The sequence below is a fragment of the Bombina bombina genome, chromosome 3 (genome assembly GCF_027579735.1).
Source record: "Bombina bombina isolate aBomBom1 chromosome 3, aBomBom1.pri, whole genome shotgun sequence".
NCBI classification, from domain to species: Eukaryota; Metazoa; Chordata; class Amphibia; order Anura; family Bombinatoridae; genus Bombina; species Bombina bombina.
The window spans coordinates 864,352,470-864,374,357 of NC_069501.1; the positions used below are offsets into that span (position 1 = coordinate 864,352,470).

General features: G+C 39.9%; 1 protein-coding gene across 1 annotated transcript in view; it reads left to right on the top strand.

Moving 5' to 3' along the window:
* ABCC4 (ATP binding cassette subfamily C member 4) overlaps nucleotides 1-21,888 on the top strand; it is a 994,138-nt gene that overhangs the window by 375,301 nt on the left and 596,949 nt on the right. The window contains exon 9 of the mRNA XM_053707839.1: nucleotides 17,540-17,647. Within this exon, the coding sequence (XP_053563814.1) occupies nucleotides 17,540-17,647 (108 nt within the window). The remainder of the gene's footprint in view (nucleotides 1-17,539; nucleotides 17,648-21,888) is intronic.

The window sequence follows — 21,888 nt, forward strand, 5'->3', positions numbered from 1 at the left end:
GCTCCAACTTGCTGCGGAGCGCATATCAACGTAGAATCTAGCACAAACTTACTTCACCACCTCCATCGGAGGCAAAGTTTGTAAAACTGAATTGTGGGTGTGGTGAGGGGTGTATTTATAGGCATTTTAAGGTTTGGGAAACTTTGCCCCTCCTGGTAGGAATGTATATCCCATACGTCACTAGCTCATGGACTCTTGCTAATTACATGAAAGAAAGCAATTTATTTTAACATAATTAAATTCCAGAAATGTTGGTTGTCTAGTGCACACCCTCTGGCTAAATTATTACGAAATACTGCTTTAAAAGTGCTTTCAAAATATAACACAAAACATGACGGGGCTGCAGTAGAGGGGATGCCAAGTGTTAACCCCAGACAAACAGGATTACTTTAGAGGCCATCCTGGAGTCATTTGATCTTAAAACTACTTTAGAAGTCATTTGCACATCATCAGACTTGTAAAGTCATCAGCTAAAGTAAAACATTCTGGGTGATGACTTCAGAATGATTAGCAGATTACCTTACTGATTACATCACAAGCACAAACAGCCAGTGAATGACTCTTATTTAAATATTTCGGCCTGTGGGCATACTTCAGGATGGCTTCTGATAACTAGTCTGGAGTAATTGATTATTCAGAATGACTCCTTTTTGACTAGGTAAATTAAATAGTGCATGGCCACCCAAAAGTAGAGAGGAGGAAGTCTCTCTGTATTTGACATTGTCATAAAAGTAAAAAACAAAACAAAAAAACCCCACTCTCTTTAGGGGCGTTTTGGATATAGGGAATAACGATCGGATGGTGGATTATATAGTAAGATTTTAATCTAATTAAATGAAGTATGTTGGTTTTGGAAATGAAAATCAGAAATCTTAAAGCAAATGGTTTTAGTTATGCTTGCTTATAAGTAGCTTCATCGTGTCCCTTTAATGAAGACGACACTTTAATTTTGTTGAAGAGGAATTCTTCTTTCTTCTAGTCTTAAAGGGAAATAAAAATCAAAATGAAACTTCCATACTTCAGATAGTGCATGCAATAAAAAAACAACACAAAACATTTTTGTTAGTGTCCCTTGTTGAAATTTAGCTCTATGTCTTGAAAACTTAATTTATGCTTACCTGACAAATTCATTTATTTTATGGTGTGAGAGGCTACGATCCATTACTCCAGGAAATTACCCTTCTCTACCACTAGGATGAGGCAAAGATTTTCGAACCCCAAAAGCCCTATAAAACTATTCCCACACACATGTCTCAGTCTAACAAATAGCCAAGCAAAGTAAGGTAAGAAAAAGGAATAAGCCATAAAAGGAGCATGGAAAAAAGATGTGCTGAAGAAAAAAATTACCCTTAAAAACATAAGGGTGGGGTCTCGTGGACACTCACCACAATCAAAAATTAATTTATCAGGAAAGCATAAATTATGTTTTCTTTCATACAGGAGGTGAGAGTCCATGATCCATTAGTTTTGGCAACTAATACCCAAGCTGTAGAGTCCACGAGTAATAACATAAAGGGAGGGATTTAGAAACATCTTTTCTCACTGAGAAATTAAATCTACAACCCCAAGTTTTTAATATATATATATATATATAATAAGAAGAGTATTGCATTGAGCAATGATACTTTTTTATTGGACTGACTATACATTTATAAGATGACAAGCTTTCAGAAGAATGTCTTCCTTTTTCAAGTGTGAAGCAATACTGACCAATTTGATGGAATTTACAGATTATATCTTAAAACATAGAATGGCTAAAAAGACAGAAAGTGTTACAGAGTTCTGAATGCAGGGGGAGGAGGGGGTGTCATAAAATAAAATCATGAGGGGGGTTTAGGAGAAAGAGGCAGACAGTGTAAGTAAAGGATAACAGACGGGAAATATATGGTTATATACAAAGCATATAATGACATAAAGCTATATATCAACATAGAATCAATATGTATAAAGATGTGAAATTAGGTATACAGGGGAATATAAGATAGTCAAAAAATGAGACTCGTTAGTATTACAAGGTCTCAGGTGTGAATGGGGAGCAGGTGTGTTAAATTTAGTGTTATCGCTCTCACACTCTCTCATACTGATCACTGGAAGTTCAACATGGTACCTGATGGCAAAGAACTCTCTGAGGATCTGAAAAAAAGAATTGTTAAGAAGATTGGCAAGACCCTGAAACTGAGCTGCAGCACAGTGGGCAAAACCATACAGCTGTTTCACAGGACAGGTTCCACTCAGAACAGGCCTTGCCATGGTCGACCAAAGGAGTTGAGTGCACATGCTCAGCGTCCTATTCAGAGGTTGTCTTTGGGAAATAGACGTATGAGTGCTGCAAGCATTGCTGCAGAGGTTGAAGGGATGGGGGGGGTGGGGGGTCAGCCTGTCGGTGCTCAGACCATATGCCACACACTGCTTAAAATTGGTCTGAATGGCTGTCATCTCAGAAGGAAGCCTCTTTTAAAGATGATGCACAAGAAAGCCCGCAAACAGTTTGCTGAAGACAAGCAGACTAAGGACATGGATTACTGGAACCATATCCTGTGGTCCGATGAGACCAAGATAAACTTATTTGGTTCAGATGGTGTCAAGCGTGTGTGGCGGCAACCAGGTGAGGAGTACAAAGACAAGTGTGTCTTACCAACAGTCAAGCATGGTGGTGGGAGTGTCATGGTCTGGGCCTGCATTAGTGCTGCCGGCACTGGGGAGCTACAATTCATTGAGGGAATCATGAATGCCAACATGTACTGTGACATACTGAAGCAGAGCATGATCCCCTCCCTTCAGAGAGTGGGACACAGGGCAGTATTCCAACATGATAATGACCGCAAACACACCTCCAAGATGACCACTGCCTTGCTAAAGCGTAAAGGTGATGGACTGGCCAAGTATGTCTCCACACCTGAACCCTATTGAGAATCTGTGGGCATCCTCAAACGGAAAGTGGGGGAGCGCAAGGTCTCTAACATCCACCAGCTCTGTGATGTCGTCATGGAGGAGTGGAAGAGGACTGAGAAGCTCTGGTGAACTCCATGCCCAAGAGGGTTAAGGTAGTGCTGGAAAATAATGGTGGCCACACAAAATATTGACACTTTGGGCCCAATTTGGACATTTCCACTTAGGGGTGTACTCAACTTTTGTTGCCAACGGTTTAGACATTAATGTCTATGTGTTGAGTTATTTTGAGGGGACAGCAAATTTACACTGTTATACAGGCTGTACACGCACTACTTTACATTGTAGCAAAGTGTCATTTCTTCAGTGTTGTCACATGAAAAGATATAATAAAATATTTACAAAAATGTGAGGCGTGTACTCACTTTTGTGAAATACTGTGTGTGTGTGTGTGTGTGTGTGTGTGTGTGTATATATATATATATTTGTAACAAAAAGGCACTCTCAGGATTTTTGTTTCAAATAACAAATATATTTATTCTGACGACATGAGAATATCAATAACAAAAATCCTGAGAGTGCCCTTCTTTACAAATATACATCTATACAAGTTTCTTTTGAGGATTGCACCCAGGTCGATATCACACCACCAAGGTTGGAGTGCTGAGCTACCGGCTATGTGATTTTATATATATATATATATATATATATATATATAATTTTTTTTACACACTGCCTTAAGAACCTTCCTACAAAACGAGGCTTCAGAAGAAGCAAAAACATAAAAATGGTAAAATAAAGCACGCCAAAACACGTTGTGCACACAGCCAAGGACGAACGTGTGCTTATCTGACATGTGTAAACCAGCAACGTTAGTTAACCCAAAGGCGGACGTGCGAAATTCAAACTAAGTTTACCAAAAAGCTGAGGGGTATAATGTAAAGGATTCTGTCCCAGGGCCATATACATTAACAAATATATGTATATATAAACTAAAAAGTGCCCATAACATAGCTATAGAATGTCTAAATGTTAATAAATTACACTTACCAATAGATACACGTCCACCAGCAAATAAGCAGCAGACAGCCAAACAAGTACTGAAATATATCAACAGAGGTATAAGGAATAGAAGTATATTATAGATTCATAAATGGGGTCAAAAGGCAAGTCCCTGTGACCATGTATGGAAGGTTTATCAAAACAATTCCCATGAGATGAAAAATGAATCACAAACCATACCCCATATACATTCCTCTGAAAAATACTGTACTCTGAGGGGAAACCTGGCCTCAATAAAGACTGAAAACCCCTTTCTTTGAAGAATCAAATGCACATCTTCACAATTCAACCACCTCCAGCAGAGGCAAAGTAAAGATTGAGGTATGTTTGAGGTGGTATAGGTTTTAAAGGGCTCTTGGGGTTGGGGAATATTTGCCTCCTCCTAGTGGTAGGGAAGGGTAATTCACAACAGTAATGGATTGTGGAGTTTCACCACCTGTATAAAAGAAAGCATACCGAGATAGGCTCATTAGCGTGTGTTGGGATTGTAATATGGCGGCAGTCTATGCAGAGATTTTTATATATATTTTTTTGCAAACCATGCCTGCCCTTTTGGCATGGTGAGAGGGGCACCTACCATAGGCCCTGCACTTTGGGGGGCCCCACACTGCCAGGGGTGAGGTTATTAGAAGGTGCAATGTACATTTTTTTTTTTTTTTTACGATAAATCTTTTTATTGAAATCGCAAATATTACAGTTACAAAATCATACAGTAGAAGGAAATTTCTTTTACAAGTAAAACTCAACAACTAACATAAATAAGAACATTAGTACAAATAAAAGACAGGAGCATATGATCACAGTACATTCTGGTATAATCAATTAACACAACCAGCACCTTAGTACGGTTCAGCTTAGTGTAATTAGCATAAATCTTGTTCCCAAAGAAATATCACATCTGCAATGAAGTCCTTTTTACCAACGTAAGTGTAATGGATTTTCTCCAATTCTAAAATATGATTAACTTCTCTCATCCACATCTCGTATGATGGAACTATATCTTTTTTCCAAAACCTGGGTATCAGACGTCTAGCACAGTTAAGCATAATCTGCAAAAGCTTCTTCCTATATAGACATGGGGTTTTTGGTATATCACCCAAAAGGACCATAGTAATTGTAAGTTTGGTAGTGTTTCCTATAGTTTTCGTGAGTTTATCGCCAACAGCCTTCCAGTATGTCTGTAAGAGTGGACAGGACCACCATGTATGGGAAAGAGTGCCAATCTCGCCGCAGTGTCTCCAGCAATAGGGGGATGAGTTAGGGTAAATACTGTGAAGACGGCGAGGTGTTAAATACCATCTTGACATTAGCTTGAAGTTCATTTCTATTAAAGTTAGTGAAAGGGAAGCCTTTTTATTTTCCCTGAAAATACGACTCCAGTGAGTATCAGGTAGGTTTATGCCAAGCTCTCTTTCCCATTTATCAATAAATGTAGGTTTTTTAGAGGGAAAAGATCCTCTAAGTAATTTGTAAACTATTGAGATATGAGAGCTTTTAATAGAAGGGGACGTACACAGTGACTCGAAGGGGGTTAGGGGTCTGGTAAGGGTTGCTTTGTGTGGGCTATTGAATATGGCGTGTCTGACTTGGAAATAAGGGAACCACATATGAAACGGTGGGCCTAGCAATTGACCTATCTCTGCTTGTGTACGTATCAACCCGCCATGAAGGAGAATATGTGCTGGTATATTAGAAGGGGAACCTGCGATCAAAGGTGTTTGGATAGTCTGGGATTTTAAGAAAAGGGAGTTATTCAGTAAAGGGGTGAGGGGGGATATCTGCGTAGATATCAGGCTATCTCTAGCCAGTAGTTTATCCCATGTGCAGATAGTGGTTGCTATGAAATAGTCATTCCAAATCTCTAAGGGTCTCAGCTTTGGTGGAGTCCAACATTGATCACCTAGGTTAATTCCACCTGCCAGGTAGGTTTCCATTTGCACCCAGGGTTTTTCAGAAGGGGAATGTTTCCAGGCCACAATGCGTGCTAGGTGTGTCGCTCTGTAATAGTTTATCAAGTTAGGTGCTCCCAGTCCACCATCTTCTCTATCTAGAAATAGTGTTTCTCTGGCCACTCTAGATCTTTTGTGCGACCAGATAAACTGGTCAAATTTTTTTTGTTGCCGTATAAGAAATTGTGTAGGGATGTCTATTGGGAGTACTTGAAAGAGGTATAAAAATTTAGGAATAATACTCATTTTTATTGCATTTATACGTCCCATCCAAGAAAGCCGACCCTGTTTGTGCCAGGATTCCAACAATTTATTGGTTTCGTCTTGCAAAGGGGTATAATTAAGGGAGAGTAGTTCAGTTTGTGTTGCTGATATGTCGATGCCTAGATACCTTATTTTCTTGGCTATCTGGAAAGAAGTGTATGTTGTGATAAAGTGTGTTTCTTCATCATTGAGATACAGTGATAGGATCATTGATTTATTCATATTGACTGAGAAATTAGAAACCGCTCCATACTCCTTCAGTTCTCCCAGTAGGGCCGGGACTGAGGTGAGAGGTGAGCGCAGGGTAAATATAACATCATCTGCGTATAGGAGACATTTCTGCAATAGACCACCAAAGGGGACGCCCTGTATATTATGATTACACCGTATTCTAGAGGCAAACGCCTCTACAGCCAAGGCAAATAGTAGGGGCGAGAGAGGGCATCCCTGCCGTGTGCCGTTATTTATGGGGATTTCCTGGGAGAGTGTGCCGTTGATCATGACAAAAGCTGTTGGGTTACTATAGAGGGCTTGTATGCGTGATATTATTGTACATGAAAACCCAAACTTTGACAGGATGGACCACAGAAAGTCCCAGTCCACCCTGTCAAAGGCCTTCTCGGCATCTATAGAGAGAAGCATCAAGGGTGTCTTGGAGGCAGAAGAGCTTGAGAGGGTATGCAGGACTCTAATGGTATTCTCCTTAGCTTCCCTTCCGGGGATGAAACCGACCTGGTCGGGGTGCACTAGAAAGGGAAGGAATTTGCTAATTCTCGTGGCTAACAATTTGGCATATAGTTTGATATCGATATTTATTAACGATATGGGGCGGTAATTAGTTACTTTCTCTGGTGGCTTGCCCGGTTTGGGTATCACCGAGATTGTGGCTTCTAGTAATTTTGTCGGAAGTTGATTAGTCTGGTCAATAGAGGTGTACATCTCCAGTAGGTGGGGGCTAAGAAGGGGTTTGAAGAGGTGATAAAATTTAGGTGTGAATCCGTCTGGGCCAGGTGCTTTTCCTTGTGGTAAGTCTTTAATGGCTAGTAATAACTCCTGTAAAGTAAACTGTTTGTCTAAATTTTCTATATCAGTATCAGAAAGCCTAGGGAGCTGGGTCTGATCAAGATACGAATTTATTCGCTGCTGCTTATCTTCTGGACTTAGGGAGGGAATGTTATACAGGGAGGTGTAGTATTGTGCAAACTGATTAGCGATTTCAGTGTTATCAGAGTGGGCGACGCCCGAGGAGTCTATAATCTTAGTGATATGTGTTTTATATCGCTTTTTACGTAAGGATCTCGCCAGTAAGCGCCCGGCTTTATTGTTTTCAATTAAAAACTTGGACTCGGATGTGATAGCTCTCATATGTGCATTTTGTATTAAATATTGGTTTAAAGCTTCCCTGGCTAGTTGTGATCTCGCTAGTAGAGATTGTGACTGGGGTTTTTTTTTTCAGCTCTTTTTCACAGTTATTAAACTCTGAGGTCAGAGAAGCAAATTGAGCAGCACGCTGTTTGCGTTGCCTATGCGTGTGACCCATAATCACCCCCCTTATGAAACACTTATATGCCTCCCAATTAGTTATTGCGGATGTGTCTAGATAATTGTTGAAAGAGAAATACTCTGTGGTTTTCTCTGCTATATCGGTGACTATTAAGGGGTCTAAGAAAATCTGATCATTTAGTTTCCAACGTTGTTGGAAGCCTGGCTTAGAGGTCCAAATAAAGGTGGAACAGACCATGCTATGGTCAGACCATGTAGTATGGTATAGTCTTGAGTCAACAAGGGAGGGAAGCATACTTTGTTCACAGAAGATATAATCGATACGTGTGTAAGTGTGTTGTGGGTTAGAAAAAAAGGAGAAATCTTTAGTGGATGGGTGGGTAGTTCTCCAAGAGTCAAAGAAGGGAATAGAGCATATTGCTCTCCAGTTGGCTTTTATCTGGGTGTTCCTGATATATGATCTGCCTGAGGACGTGTCTAGTGCAGGATTAATAGGGAAGTTTAAGTCGCCCCCTAAGAAGATGGGTCCCTTTGCAATATCAAGTATCTGGTTTATCACCCTATGGAAGAAGGGAGGTTTAGGGCAGTTCGGGGCATAAATGTTAGCTAGAGTTATAGGTCTACCAAAGTATAGCCCCACCAAAACAAGAAAACGACCCTCTTTGTCAAGATATTTAGTAAGTAGTTCAAAAGACGTACCTTTTCTAAAAGATATACAAACCCCATTATGTCTAGTCGGGCCTGAGCACAAAAAATGTTGGTCATAATGGAGTTTCGAAAGGATGGGTTCATTTGATTTTTCAAAGTGTGTCTCCTGAATCATGATAATGTCCACTCTTTTTTTATAGAAATCGTGGAAGGCTATTGAGCGCTTTTGTGGTGAGAGAAAACCTTTAACATTTTGCGTAGCTAGCTTAAACTGACTAGATTGTTTTGGTATTGACATGTATATGTTGTCTGGGACTTATAAAGAAAGGGAAACCAAGACGTACTGGTCACTTGTGTCGTGTGTATGGGAGTTTAGGTGTCAGAGAGTACAAATATATAAAATCAGAATATATAACTCTAAAACAAAGAAACAGAACAACTTGGAATAACTGTGTCCAAGGATAAACTGAAGTGATACAGTAAGAAGAGGGAGAGGGGGGGAGAAGGAAGGGGAACAAGGAAAGGAGGGATGAGGGAGGAGGGGAAGGGGGGGAGAGTAAGATTGGTGTAGGGTGAAAGTGAACCTGTATCTGTAGTCCTCTGCCAGCAGGGGCGGAGGGTACGAGGGAAGAAAGTTAGGGGGAACAGACAGCTAGTGAGAAGCTGAGAAAGAGAGGGAAATGGGGGAAGGTACGGCCCGGTGGAGCCGCCCCGACAGACCTGGTATTATCAAGTGCATGTTCGAGACCAGAGACAATAAGAAGAAAAAAAAAAAACAAAACAAACATAATTTAAACAGTAAAACGTCAAACCTTATGCATGACATACAAATAATAAGATAACAGAACATTGAGCATTGTATATCAAACCATTGTGACATGAGAATAAACCAGCATTTATAAGCTTTTTTGGGAAATAACTTGATTTTTGCAAGTCAAAAGTCTCAATAAGTTCAAACAGCATAAGCGCGCTCAGAAATAGGATCTGTGGTGCGAGATTATGCATAGTCAGTTTCGTTAAAAGTCAAAGTGAAATAGAACAAGGTATCACCCTGTAGGGTGTGTGTACAGCCATATACTCACAAACTCTTGGGTATCGGGTCATGTAGTGACAGCCAAAGCAGAGTCCATCTGAGCTGCAATAGCTGTGCAAATCTTCTTACGCTGTTGTTTACCAATGATTTCAGACCAAAGTCTCCGCTGTGGCCTTGGTAAAGGAGTTGAAGCTTTGGAGGGTCCAGGGGCTGCGGCCTCAGGAGCCGGAATATCCAAAAGTTGGCAGAAATCGTTAATATCCTCTGTAGAGGTGCATTCAAATCTTTTGCCATTTTTGATGATTTGTAGTGATACTGGGAATCCCCACCTATAAGGAATTTTTAGGGAGCGCAGATGGGCAGTGAAGAGTGCAAATTCTTTTCTCAATAACAGCGTTCTGGTCGATAAATCTTGAAAAATTTGAATTTTCGCACCTTGAAAGGAAAATGTAGGCTGTGATCTTGCCATTTGAAATATCTTTTCTCTATCCCTGTAGCTCGAGAAGCACACTATTATATCCCTTGGGGGCTGATTATCATTCGGTTTAGGCCTAAGAGACCTGTGTGCTCTCTCGATAGGTATAACATCAATCACTCTCTGGTTAGAGATGGCTAGGGACTGTAGAAGATTTTGTAGGTGTTCAGATATATCTTCATTTTTCACGGATTCAGGGATTCCTCGAATCCGAAGATTATTTCTCCTTGTTCTATTTTCAATATCGTCTATTTTATTCTCTAGGTCCGAAATCTGCTGCTGTTGACTGTCTATAGTGCGTGACATTTCAGAGACATCTCTAGTGATCTCTTCAGTGTGATCCTCAAGGGATTCGACTCTACTCCCTAGATCGTTTATATCTTTCTTGAGGGCAGCACATTCTGATTTAATACAGGATTTGACCTGGTTAATGAGGGCCTCCATAACTTTTAGTGTGACTGGGCCATCTTCACTATGGTGCTGAGTGTGAGGGGGGGTGCTGCTGATTGAACTGTGTCCGGGTTATCAGATAAATCCTCTTCCTCACTGCCAGCTTGAGATATCTCAGGTTTTTTCTTTTTGTGATCTGAGCTTTTAAAGAAGGTATTCACTGTTCCAGAAACCAAAGTTGTCTTTAGTGTCTTATCATTCTTGGTGTTTCTGCGTACCGCCATGCTGACAAAACAGGAACAGGCTTTTGCTCTTTCACAATGAAATTGAACTTTCCTGGTATATAATGTTGCAAGTCTATCACTGATATGTCACTGGGATTAAGGTATATCTTTCTTTATGACATTAAGTCAAAACATAAGCTGTATAGTAGTTTGTGTATACAACACCTCTTGCCCCTGGATTGCATTAAATTATCTCTGAGTTAGAAGCTGGGGGCGTTTTTTGGGCCTTCAAGAGCTTTTAGAGCATTTTGGTATTTGGCATTATGCTGTTAATCACTCGTTTTTGCTCTCCATTATCCCAACGTGGCACTGCTTACCCTGTTACTATGATAGTCCAGCAGTTCTCTGAGGAAAGGCTTTTTCCAGCGTTCGTCACCAGAACGCATGAGCAGGCTTCAGATGCGGCCTCCTTTACGGATCGGGAGCCCAAACAGCTGTTCCGCCGTATTCGCGGCTCAGAAAATCAGTCCGGAGGTCCCCGTGTGCTTTACCCTCATGCCACGGTAGAGATCAGATCACTCCTGGCTGTATATGTTTATCTGTGAGGAAGCTCCACCGCCGCCGTTTCAGGAGCTCTAACAAAGTGCGGCCATTCAGCACGCCCGCACGCTCCGCCCCCCGCAATGTACATTTTTTATATAGTTTATAAAGAAGTGTTTATGGTATCAGGAGGTGTAATATATTGTGTTATTCTGTATATAGGACATACTGGCTGTTGGGACAGGAGGGGGCCATACAGGGGCCAGGTCATATAGTGCATGTACAAAGTATGATAAAAGTATAGTGCATATACAAAGTATGATAATTTAAAATAACACAGAAAGTTTCAAAACATACAGTTCAGACTTCACAGGGGCTGAACTCACTGAATATTCAAAAGAAAAAGGGCGGAACTCTATAGCACGCAAGATCCCTCTAATTTATGTGCTGTATGTGAAATAGAGACAAGCCCAGTGCAATATAGCACTGCATGATATGAGAGCTTTGTTACAATTAGTGCTTTGTATTTTAGATTACTTTACACTTTAGATTGGGTCCTTTCAGTATTATAGAATTTAACCTTTGAACTTATTTATATTTTACATTTAGCTTTAGCTCTAGCAGTGATATTACAAATTCTGAAAAGCTAAATGTAAAATATAAATAAGTTCAAAGGTTAAATTCTATAATACTGAAAGGACCCAATGTAAAGTGTAAAGTAATCTAAAATACAAAGCACTAATTGTAACAAAACTCTCATATCATGCAGTGCTATATTGCACTGGGCTTGTCTCTGTTTCACACACAGCACATAAATTAGAGGGATCTCGCGTGCTAGAGAGTTCCGCCCTTTTTCTTTTGAATATTCAGTGAGTTCAGCCCCTGTGAAGTCTGAACTGCAATTTCTCTCCAAGCTAGAGAACTTTTAACTATCAGGGCCTCAGAGACTTGCTATATACAGGGCATCTAGCTCCATATATATATAATTTATATAAATAGTAGTTTATAAGCATTTTAGAAAAAACTGTCTTATATTTATCTATAGAAAATATGAGCAAGTTTGTATATATTAACACCTGAGATAAATATTTAATATACAGTACAATGGACCATTTCTCATAGAAGGTATAGTCGCTTGCAAGGATAGAACAAGTTCAGATTTTAACTTTTAAAATAGTTTGATTCATTTTCAGATATTTAACAGCTCAACCTTAGTAAGCTCTTGGAACTAATCATTTAAGAAAAGCATTGCTAATCTTTTCTGTAGTCAGACTTTGGAAGCCTAAAAGGGACAATAAAGATGTGCTCTCTTGTTGCATCTCAAAGAAATCCTTTTTAAAATGTATTTCAGGTTTGTTTTTGTAATGGGTGTTCCTGTTGCTGAAACAAATAAACATTTTAGTTCATCTGTGAGGAATGTGTCACTGGCCACCAAAATAGTGGGAGAGAACCTTATCAAGCTATAATGCTGGAGAATCATTTTAGATCTCATCTGAGCAGAGAATTGGGCCCATAGTTATAAGCAAACTATAGAACAATGCTCCAATAGATTAGAATATTTTCTTTTGGCACTTTTATGCCCCTTTAATCACATCTTCTGTAAAATCCAATGTCCTATTGTGTTTCAAGAGTAGAAACTCACTAGTGGCACAAGATTTCAAGTACACAAATACTTTTTATGTTAGGGATAATGCAGCATACTGTGTCTTAAAGTGATAAAGTGACCGGGGGGGCGTGTCCGAACAACGATCTTGCATGGTCGCATTTTTACTGAGCTCCAACTGAACACTCCTAATCCGCCGGTTACAAGAGGGATTTTACAGAGCAAAAACATAACTTTTATTCCATAAGACTTCACTGCTCAGCAGAGTCTTACACATTGAAGGATTGCACTGTATAAGTGAAGTCGGAGCCCGGCAACAGACAAGAAGGCCTAGAGCGGCGGCTCACACATAGGCAACGTCACCCCCCTCGAGCAATCGAGGGTTCTCGCCATTGCCAGACCTGCTTAGATTCTCTGCATATAACTTTCTTGTAAGAGGGGGCACTGGTAACGGAGCTACGACTTGGTAACGAGATTTAACTCTAGAATCCCTGTAAAACTTGCACCTAAAATGGCTACCGCAATGCAACAAGACCTAAATGACAGCTTAGAGTGCATCATGTTCCGGTTTGAAAACCTCTGTCAGCGACTCATAGATAGCGCTCCATATGACTTTTTGATCAGTCGGATTGGCACTACAGACACAGAGATAAAGCCTGCAGAGGAGGAGACGGGTATAACCACAGACACACAGCAATCAGAATCCTTTTACTCAGGGAGCAGACCTGAGATGTTACCCACATTAATGCAAAGTGGCACAATACTGGAAGCCTCTTATAGAGACCCGACAATTGCTCTAGATAAAGGGTGTGGAGACGGGGGTGGACTCCTGGACTGCCACGAATAAACAACATGAAGGTTTCCCGCTATGTAAAAATGATCTGGTCGTTTTCTTCATTGACAGAATCTACCACCCTGAGGCCCTTTACTTGGGAAAGACTGACAAGTGGCGCACAAGTTTGGTTGAAGGGACTATAGCAGATTTGGATGTAATACCACTCTTGCTCACAGCCTGCCATATTAACCCTTTCCATAGAGACGCTTACAATACGAGTAAGATACAGCGCTTCCTGAGGGCTAAGTCCTGGGGTTAACAATGTTTACATGATATGAACTCCCTACCATTAAGGATAAGAAATAGGCTATGTTAATGTGGGAAGAGTACTTTCAGAGGCTAAGACGGTGTTCTGTTAAATGTGATATAGTTAATGGTGTATTTTCGGTTTTGGTTAAAGACTTTGGAGTAAAGCAGTAGGTTGGATAACGATCTTTAGGTTAACTGAATTGATACTCGCTGCATCTTCCTACTAAGCCATACACGATATAGATGTGACATTCTCAACATACAGCCTTTAATTACATGTGACTACCCAGCAATGTAGCGGTCTCCTCTCTTGTGGTCAGCGGCCGGGGCCATGGGGGAGGAGGGAAATACTTATTTCTAACTGTTATAGGATTATAATGTTTTAAATAATAGAGTACAACCATATATAAACTGCTACATGGGATATATGAGTATGAAAATGTACCAACCTAAGCGCTGTAGCCTATGAGGATTAATTGTTTTGTCTATACCGCTTAGAATTTATCTGTTTAATAATGCATTTTGAGTGGGAAATCAATTAGACTCCTATATAAGGTCTATAATTCCTATACTCCAACACCAATCAGATTTTTAGTTTGCTCCGTTACCTTTATGTTTGAATATTACTTTAAATTGGGGTCATTGGCCCCCATCACTACCCTGTATTCTGTATAAGAGCAGAGAATAATATATTATATATCCAATGCTAAATTCTCAGGTTAGGCTTTGGTCCTTTCAATCTCTATACCCTTTTTGTTTTCTTTATCAGCATAAAAGATCCAAGAGTGGTCTTAACCTTTATATATAGGGACTAAAAAGAGGATTTATGTTTAAGCATCTTGTTCATGTTCCTAACACATTGTCTGTTTTATGAGTAAGATTTATTTCCTATATGACTATGTGAGACTTGTATTTTGTATAATTCCTCAATAAAAATATTAAAAAAAATAAAAAAAAAAAAATGATAAAGTGACCAAATATAATTATTTTTGGATGTTGTACTTTCTTCATAATTTTTATATAATGCTTTCATACATTATTTTATATTATTATTAATTGCAATTATAGGGTACTACTACTGCTAGTAACAATGGTAATTATATGTTGATGTGTATTTTCTATGATCACATTTGCCTATTTTAATTTTCTACAGCTTTATGGACAAAAATATTGTATTATAAGACAAAGAAATATGTCACAAGACAATATTTTTGATTCAATTGTTTCAAGCCTTTGAGACATATCAGTTCCACTGAATAACCAGCATAAGCGAAAATTGCACTGCTCAAGACAACCAACAACATTAAGGTTTAACAGAAAATGTAAAACAAAATAGCATTTTACATAGTATTTTTTAGTAACAAATTAGAGTATAGTTTTTAAAATTATTGCACTTTTTTTTTATATATATTTCCATGCCATCTTTTTCTTTTTTACTAACTAAATATGTTTTGCATTACTTACGTTTTGTTAATTATTGCTAGTTAGATATTCTTTGTGTTGTGTCTTGGAATTATTGTACTACGAAGACCACCCTCTATATCATAGACATATATTATATCACATTTGCTATATAGTTTATGTTGTGCAGAGCCGGTGCTAGGATTTTTGGCCACATAGGCAAGGATAAATTTTGCCCCCCCCCCATGATTACATTACCATCCCCATTGCTAGTTAAAGGGATATGAAACCCAATTTTTAAATTCATGTTTCAGACAATGCATGCAATTTTAAGCAAATTTCTAATTTTCTCCTATTATCAATTTTCTTTCCTTCTCTTGCTATCTGTATTTGAAAAGCGGGAATGTAAGCATATGAGCATCTGAATAGCTCTTGCTAATTGGTGGCTACATGCAAATCAAACAGTGGTAGCGCAGCAAAGCAAATCAAACAGTGGTAGCGCAGCAAAGCAAATCAAACCGTGGATGCACCAAATAACAAATCAGACAATGGTAATGCCACATAACACATCAAACAGTGTTTGCACCGCATAGCAAATAAAACAATATATATATAGTGTGTTTTATATACATATACAGTGTATGTGTGTATATATGTATGTGTATATATATATATATATATATATATATATATATATATATACACGCATATATACAGTATGTGTGCATATATATATATATATATATATATATATATGGCAGCCTTTGAGCCTTATACACACTAAAGTAAACTAAAAGATACTAGTGTCAGTATAACAGGGGGCGGGGGACGAAACTTCTTACAATTTTTATTAACTATTTAATAGCTATTGTACCTAGTTAAAATAAATGCAAAGTTGCCTGTAAAATAAATATAAATCCTAAAATAGCTACAATATAATTGTTATTTATATTGTAGCTATATTAGGGTTTATTTTACAGGTAAGTATTTAGCTTTAAATAGGATTAATTTATTTAATAAGATTTATTTTATTTCGTTAGATTTAAATTATATTTAAGTTAGGGGGGTATTAGTGTTAGGGTTAGACTTAGCTTTAGGGGTTAATACATTTATTAGAGTAGCGGCGAGGTCCGGTCGGCAGATTAGGGGTCGGCGATGTTAGGGAGGGCAGATTAGGGGTTAATACTATTTATTATAGGGTTTTTGAGGCGGAAGTGAGGCGGTTTAGGGGTTAATAAATTTATTATAGTGGCGGCGAGGTCCGGCCAGCAGATTAGGGGTTAATAAGTGTAGGTAAGGTAGCGGCGACGTTGGGGGGGGGGCAGATTAGGGGGTAATAAATATAATATAGGGGTCGGCGATGTTAGGGGCAGCAGATTAGGGGTACATAGGGATAATGTAGGTTGCGGTGGTGTGCGGTCGGCAGATTAGGTGTTAAAAAAATGTATTAGAGTGGCGGCGATGTGGGGGGACCTCGGTTTAGGGGTACATAGGTAGTTTATGGGTGTTAGTGTACTTTAGAGCAGAGTAGTTAAGAGCTTTATGAACCGGCGTTAGCCCAGAAAGCTCTTAACTCCTGGCTTTTTTCTGCGGCTGGAGTCTTGTTGTTCTAACGCTCACTTCAGCCAATACTCTAAATACCGGCGTTAGAAAGATCCCATTGAAAAGATAGGATATGCAATTGACGTAAGGGGATCTGCGGTATGGAAAAGTCGCGGCTGGAAAGTGAGCGTTAGACCCTTACCTACAAGACTCTAAATACCAGCGGTAGGCCAAAACCAGCGTTAGGACCCCCTAACGCTGGTTTGGACGGCTATTGCAGAACTCTAAATCTAGGCGAGTGTTAATACTTTGTTTTGGCAGTTAAGTTTGCTTTCATTGTATAGTTATTAGCTGTAACTAAGACTCCTTTGTATAGTAGTGGTCTTCCTTAAAGGGACAGTATACACCAATTTTCATATAACTGCATGTAATAGACACTACTATATAGAATAATATGTACAAATACTGATATAAAATCAAGTATAAAACAGTTTAAAAACTTACTTAGACGCTTCCAGTTTAGCTCTGTTTAAAAGGTTACTGGAACACCCACTGCAAGTGGGAAATAGCAGACACTCCCCCCTCCCCCTTCCTTTCTTTGCATATAAAAAGACCCTTTACACAAACAGGAGCAAGCTGGAGTAGGTATATGTCTGTATTCTCGTAAAACTTTGGGGCTTGGTTAGGAGTCTGAAAATCAGAGCAATGTTATTTAAAAATAAGCAAAACTATTGATTTTAAAACAAAACAAAAACAAAAACAAAAAAACTTTATGGGCTATATAAATAGATCATCTACAAAACATTTATGCAAAAAAAAAAAAACGAGTGTATAATATCCCTTTAAGTTTGGAAGGAATGCAAGGATCTCATTAAGTATTAGTATAACAGTATACTGCCATTTAGACTCACATGTATTTCACTTTGTTGCAGAACTTTTTATTGCTTGATGAGATTTCAAAACCATCCTTAGAACAGCCTGAGGAGAATGAAGAAAACCTGTTGGTACAAATTCAAGACTTGACATGTTACTGGGACAAAGTAAGATAAATACAAGAGTGTTTGTATATTTAATTGTGGTGTTGTGATGTCCTGCGTCTCACAGATAAAGGCTAGGTACATGGAGAAATGTAACATCTTCATCAAACTAATAATGTTCTGTAAGAATCTACAAGTATTTCATAAGAACGTTAATATATTTCTATTGTGCTTTATGGTATATGTCATCAACTACTGGTTTTTTTTTTAAATTAAAAAATGGAAATGATCAGTTTTACTAGAAGAGGATTCTTTTTTTTGTTTTACCACAATGCTAACTTCCGTAGGTGACCACTTGTGAAAAGACATAGAGCCCCATGTACGGTCGTGCGGACAAAGTTCTCAACTTGAGAAACTGTCCGCACATCTTTGCATCATACAGGAAGAGGACCCTGTACGTCCACTGCCCATATGTACAGTTACACTCGCATATGAGAGAAGAAGATCTGTCAATTATCCCAAGTGAGCGTGTTCATGGTGACTTCAATCTGCTACCTCAGAGGTAGCGGAGAGTGTAAAACACAATAGTTGCCACAGATAATTTTGTTAAACATGACAGTGTGAGAGGTAAAACCCCTTACCATTAACTCATGAGCTTAGGAATATTTAATTAGATGTGAAAATAGCACCAAATGGGTGAAATCTCCACAAGGAGTTCAGATTATAGAGGTTGATACAGAAAAGCTACTTATGAATATAGTCTGAAGTAATGCAGGTGAGAGATCCGTACTGCAGTAGTGTTAGAAGGCAACGGAAGCAATGTTTGCAGGAGACTAGTTATGGAGACAAATAATACATGGAACATAGTAAGCTGTTCTGAGAGCCCAGTGGAACTGCACTCACTTGAAGTATTGAGCGACTTTAGAGATGCAGAGTTCAGACCGAAGACCGCCTTAGGGGAGCGGAGGCTGAGCAGCAGGTCCGGAGCACAATCACATCGAAAGTTGGCATGTGACGTCACTGCAAGGTAGGAGTGTAGCACAAGCAGACAGAGGAGTAAATCCGGCGAAGTAAGGAAAACACAGAAGTTCAGCTATGCTGTAATCTTCTGGAAGGCTGGAGTCTTCAAGGAATAGAATTACCAAGCAAAGATTGGAAGGTGGGTTAGAAATGTATACAGGTGCATAAGTTTAAGGTTACACCTCTTAAAGGTATATGCAACATACCTGATATTATGACATCAGCCAAGTCCAGCACACGAAAATGTCAGCACTCAGGGATAAATGCACGTCACCAACAGGACCTCTGCTCACAGGCCCAATGCAATAACAAAAAACAGTCAGGAAGGTGACAGCAAACATCTAATATTTATTAGATAAGACAGATAATGGGCAACGTTTCGGGATGTTATCCCTTATTCATGCCATGCCAAACAAACAATTCTCACACCTTTATATACCTAAACACCACTAGGTGGCGATAGAGAGAATTTAACCCTATCAATACATGAAATGTAAAAAGCATACATACACAGATTGTAGCAACGTTGCCCCGAATTATGCAAACATTTTTATGAATGTTTATGAAGAGAATGAACAAATTGTTACAATATATATTTCTCTTCATAAACATTCATAAAAATGTTGGCATAATTCGGGGCGACGTTGTTGCTACAATCTGTGTATGTATGCTTTTTACATTTGATGTATTGATAGGGTTAAATTCTCTCTATCGCCACCTAGTGGTGTTTAGGTATATAAAGGTGTGAGAATTGTATGTTTAGCATGGCATGAATAAGGGATAACATCCCAAAACGTTGCCCATTATCTGTCTTATCTAATAAATATTAGATGTTTGCTGTCACCTTCCTGACTGTTTTTTGTTATCAGCCAAGTCCAAGCAGCCCAAGAGTACTTAGAAGCCGGCTCAGTCCTGGAATAAGTCCAAACAGACTAAGAAGCCCGCCGAAAACAAATCGGCATGAAGGGGCCGCCCCCGATCTGGGATTAAATAGAGTAGGGGGCAGACTGTCTCTTTTTTTAGACGCTTGGTTCCAGGATGTACAGGATCCTTGTATCCTGGAGGTTGTATCTCATGGATACCCGATAGGATTCCTACTCTCCAGACTGTCTACAAGACCAGAAAAGAGAACTTCCTTTTTAGGTTGCGTACGGGATCTCTCCTCTCTAGGAGTAATTGTCCCGGTTCCTACAGTAGAAAGAGGTTTGGGTTTAATTCAAACCTTTTCGTGGTTCCAAAAAAGGGAAGAACTTTTTGTCCATTTCTGGACTTAAAGTGCCTAAACAAGTTTCTGAGTGTTCTCTGTTTCAAGATGGAGACAATACGGTAAATCCTTCCACTGGTTCAGGAAGGACAGTTTATGACCACCATAGACCTGAAGGATGCATACCTTCACGTTCCAATACACAGGGAACATTTTCAGTTCCTGAGGTTTGCCTTTCTGGACCAGCACTTCCAGTTCATAGCTCTTCCGTTTGGCCTAGCTACTGCTCCAAGGATATTTTCAAAGGTTCTGGGGGCTCTTATAGCCATTGCCAGAACGCAAGGTATTGCAGTAGCGCCCTACCTGGACGATATCTTGGTACAGGCACCATCTTTTTGTCTAGCAGAAGAACACTTGGAGTCCCTTCTCAGTCTACTTCAATCACATGGATGGAAGATAAACAAGTACAAGGGTAAATTTCCTCGGGACGATAATAGACTCCATGTCCATGAGAATATTTCTCACAGATCAGAGACGTTGCAAGCTAACTACTGCTTTGCTTGCCCTTCAGGCCTCCTTGAGACCCTCAATGGCCCAGTGTATGGAGGTGATCGGACTCATGGTGCCTTGTATGGACATCATTCCCTTTGACAGATTCCATCTCAGACCCTTACAACTATTCATGCTGAGACAATGGAACGGCGACCATTCAGATCTGTCTCAACAGATTGTGCTAGACAGCCTATCGAGAGACTCGCTCTCTTGGTGGCTCTGTCCAGATCATCTGCCCCAAGGCACGTGCTTCTTGACACCGTCTTGGGAGATTGTGACTACGGACACGAGCCTTTCTGGCTGGGGAGCCGTTGAGGGTGCCAAGAGGGCACAAGGACTGTGGACTTCTGATCAATATATATATGAACTCCAGACAATCTTCAATGCCTTGAAGGCTTGGCCCCTTCTGGGTTCTTCCCAGTTTATCAGATTCCAATCAGACAATATAACCTTGGTTGCCTATATCAATCATCAGGGGGGAAAGAGAAGTCCCTTGGTGATGAGAGAAGCATCTCAAATACTAGAGTGGGCGGTAACTCACAGATGTATGATGTCAGTGATCCACATTCCGGGTGTTTACAACTCAGCAGGCAATCCTTTCACCCAGGGGAATGGTCTCTCCTCCCCGAGGTGTTTGCAGAGATATGCAGCGAATGGGGGACGCCGGAGATAGATCTCATGGCATCCCGCCTCAATACCAAGCTACCTAGGTACCGGTCAAGGTTGAGGGATCCTCATGCGGAACTGATAGATGCCCTATCAGTACCATGGAGGTTCAGACTCATATATCTTTTTCCTCCAATACTGCTTCTCCCTTGTGTGGTGGCTCGCATCAAGCAGGAGCGAGCATCAGTGACTTTGATTGTTCCATTGTGGCCGCGAAGGACGTGGTTTGTGGATCTTTTGGGGATGTCCTCATCTCCTTAGTGGAGGTTACCTTGTCACAGAGATCTGCTGATACAGGGTCCCTTCGTTCATCAAACTCTAGATTCTCTGAGGCTGACAGTGTGGAGATTAAACGCCTAGTCTTAGCCAAGAGAGTTTTTTGAGAGTGTCTACCATAAAGTGTAGAGGACTTGTACTGGTGTGAAGAGCGTGTTTTTTTCTGGCATAAGGTTAAGGTTGCCAGAATTTTATCTTTTCTCCAGAATGGACTGGAGTAGGGTCTATCTGCCAATTCCCTGAAGGGACAGATATCAGCCCTGTCGGTGCTACTGCACAAGAGATTGGCTAAGCTTCCGGATGTGCAGTCCTTTGTAAAGGCTCTGGCTAGAATCAGACCTGTGTTTGGGGCTCCGCCTTTGAGTCTCATTCTTGTTCTTAGTGTTTTGCAGCAGGCTCCGTTTGAGCCTGTGCATACTGTTGATATTAAATTATCTTGGAAGGTTCTTTATTTGTTGGCTATTGCCTCTGCTTGCAGAGTTTCTGAGATTTGCAGTGTGACCCCCCTTATCTTGTTTTCCATTCTGATAAGGCGATTTTACGTACTAAATTCGGGTCCCCCCCTAAAGTGGTGTCGGATTGTAAC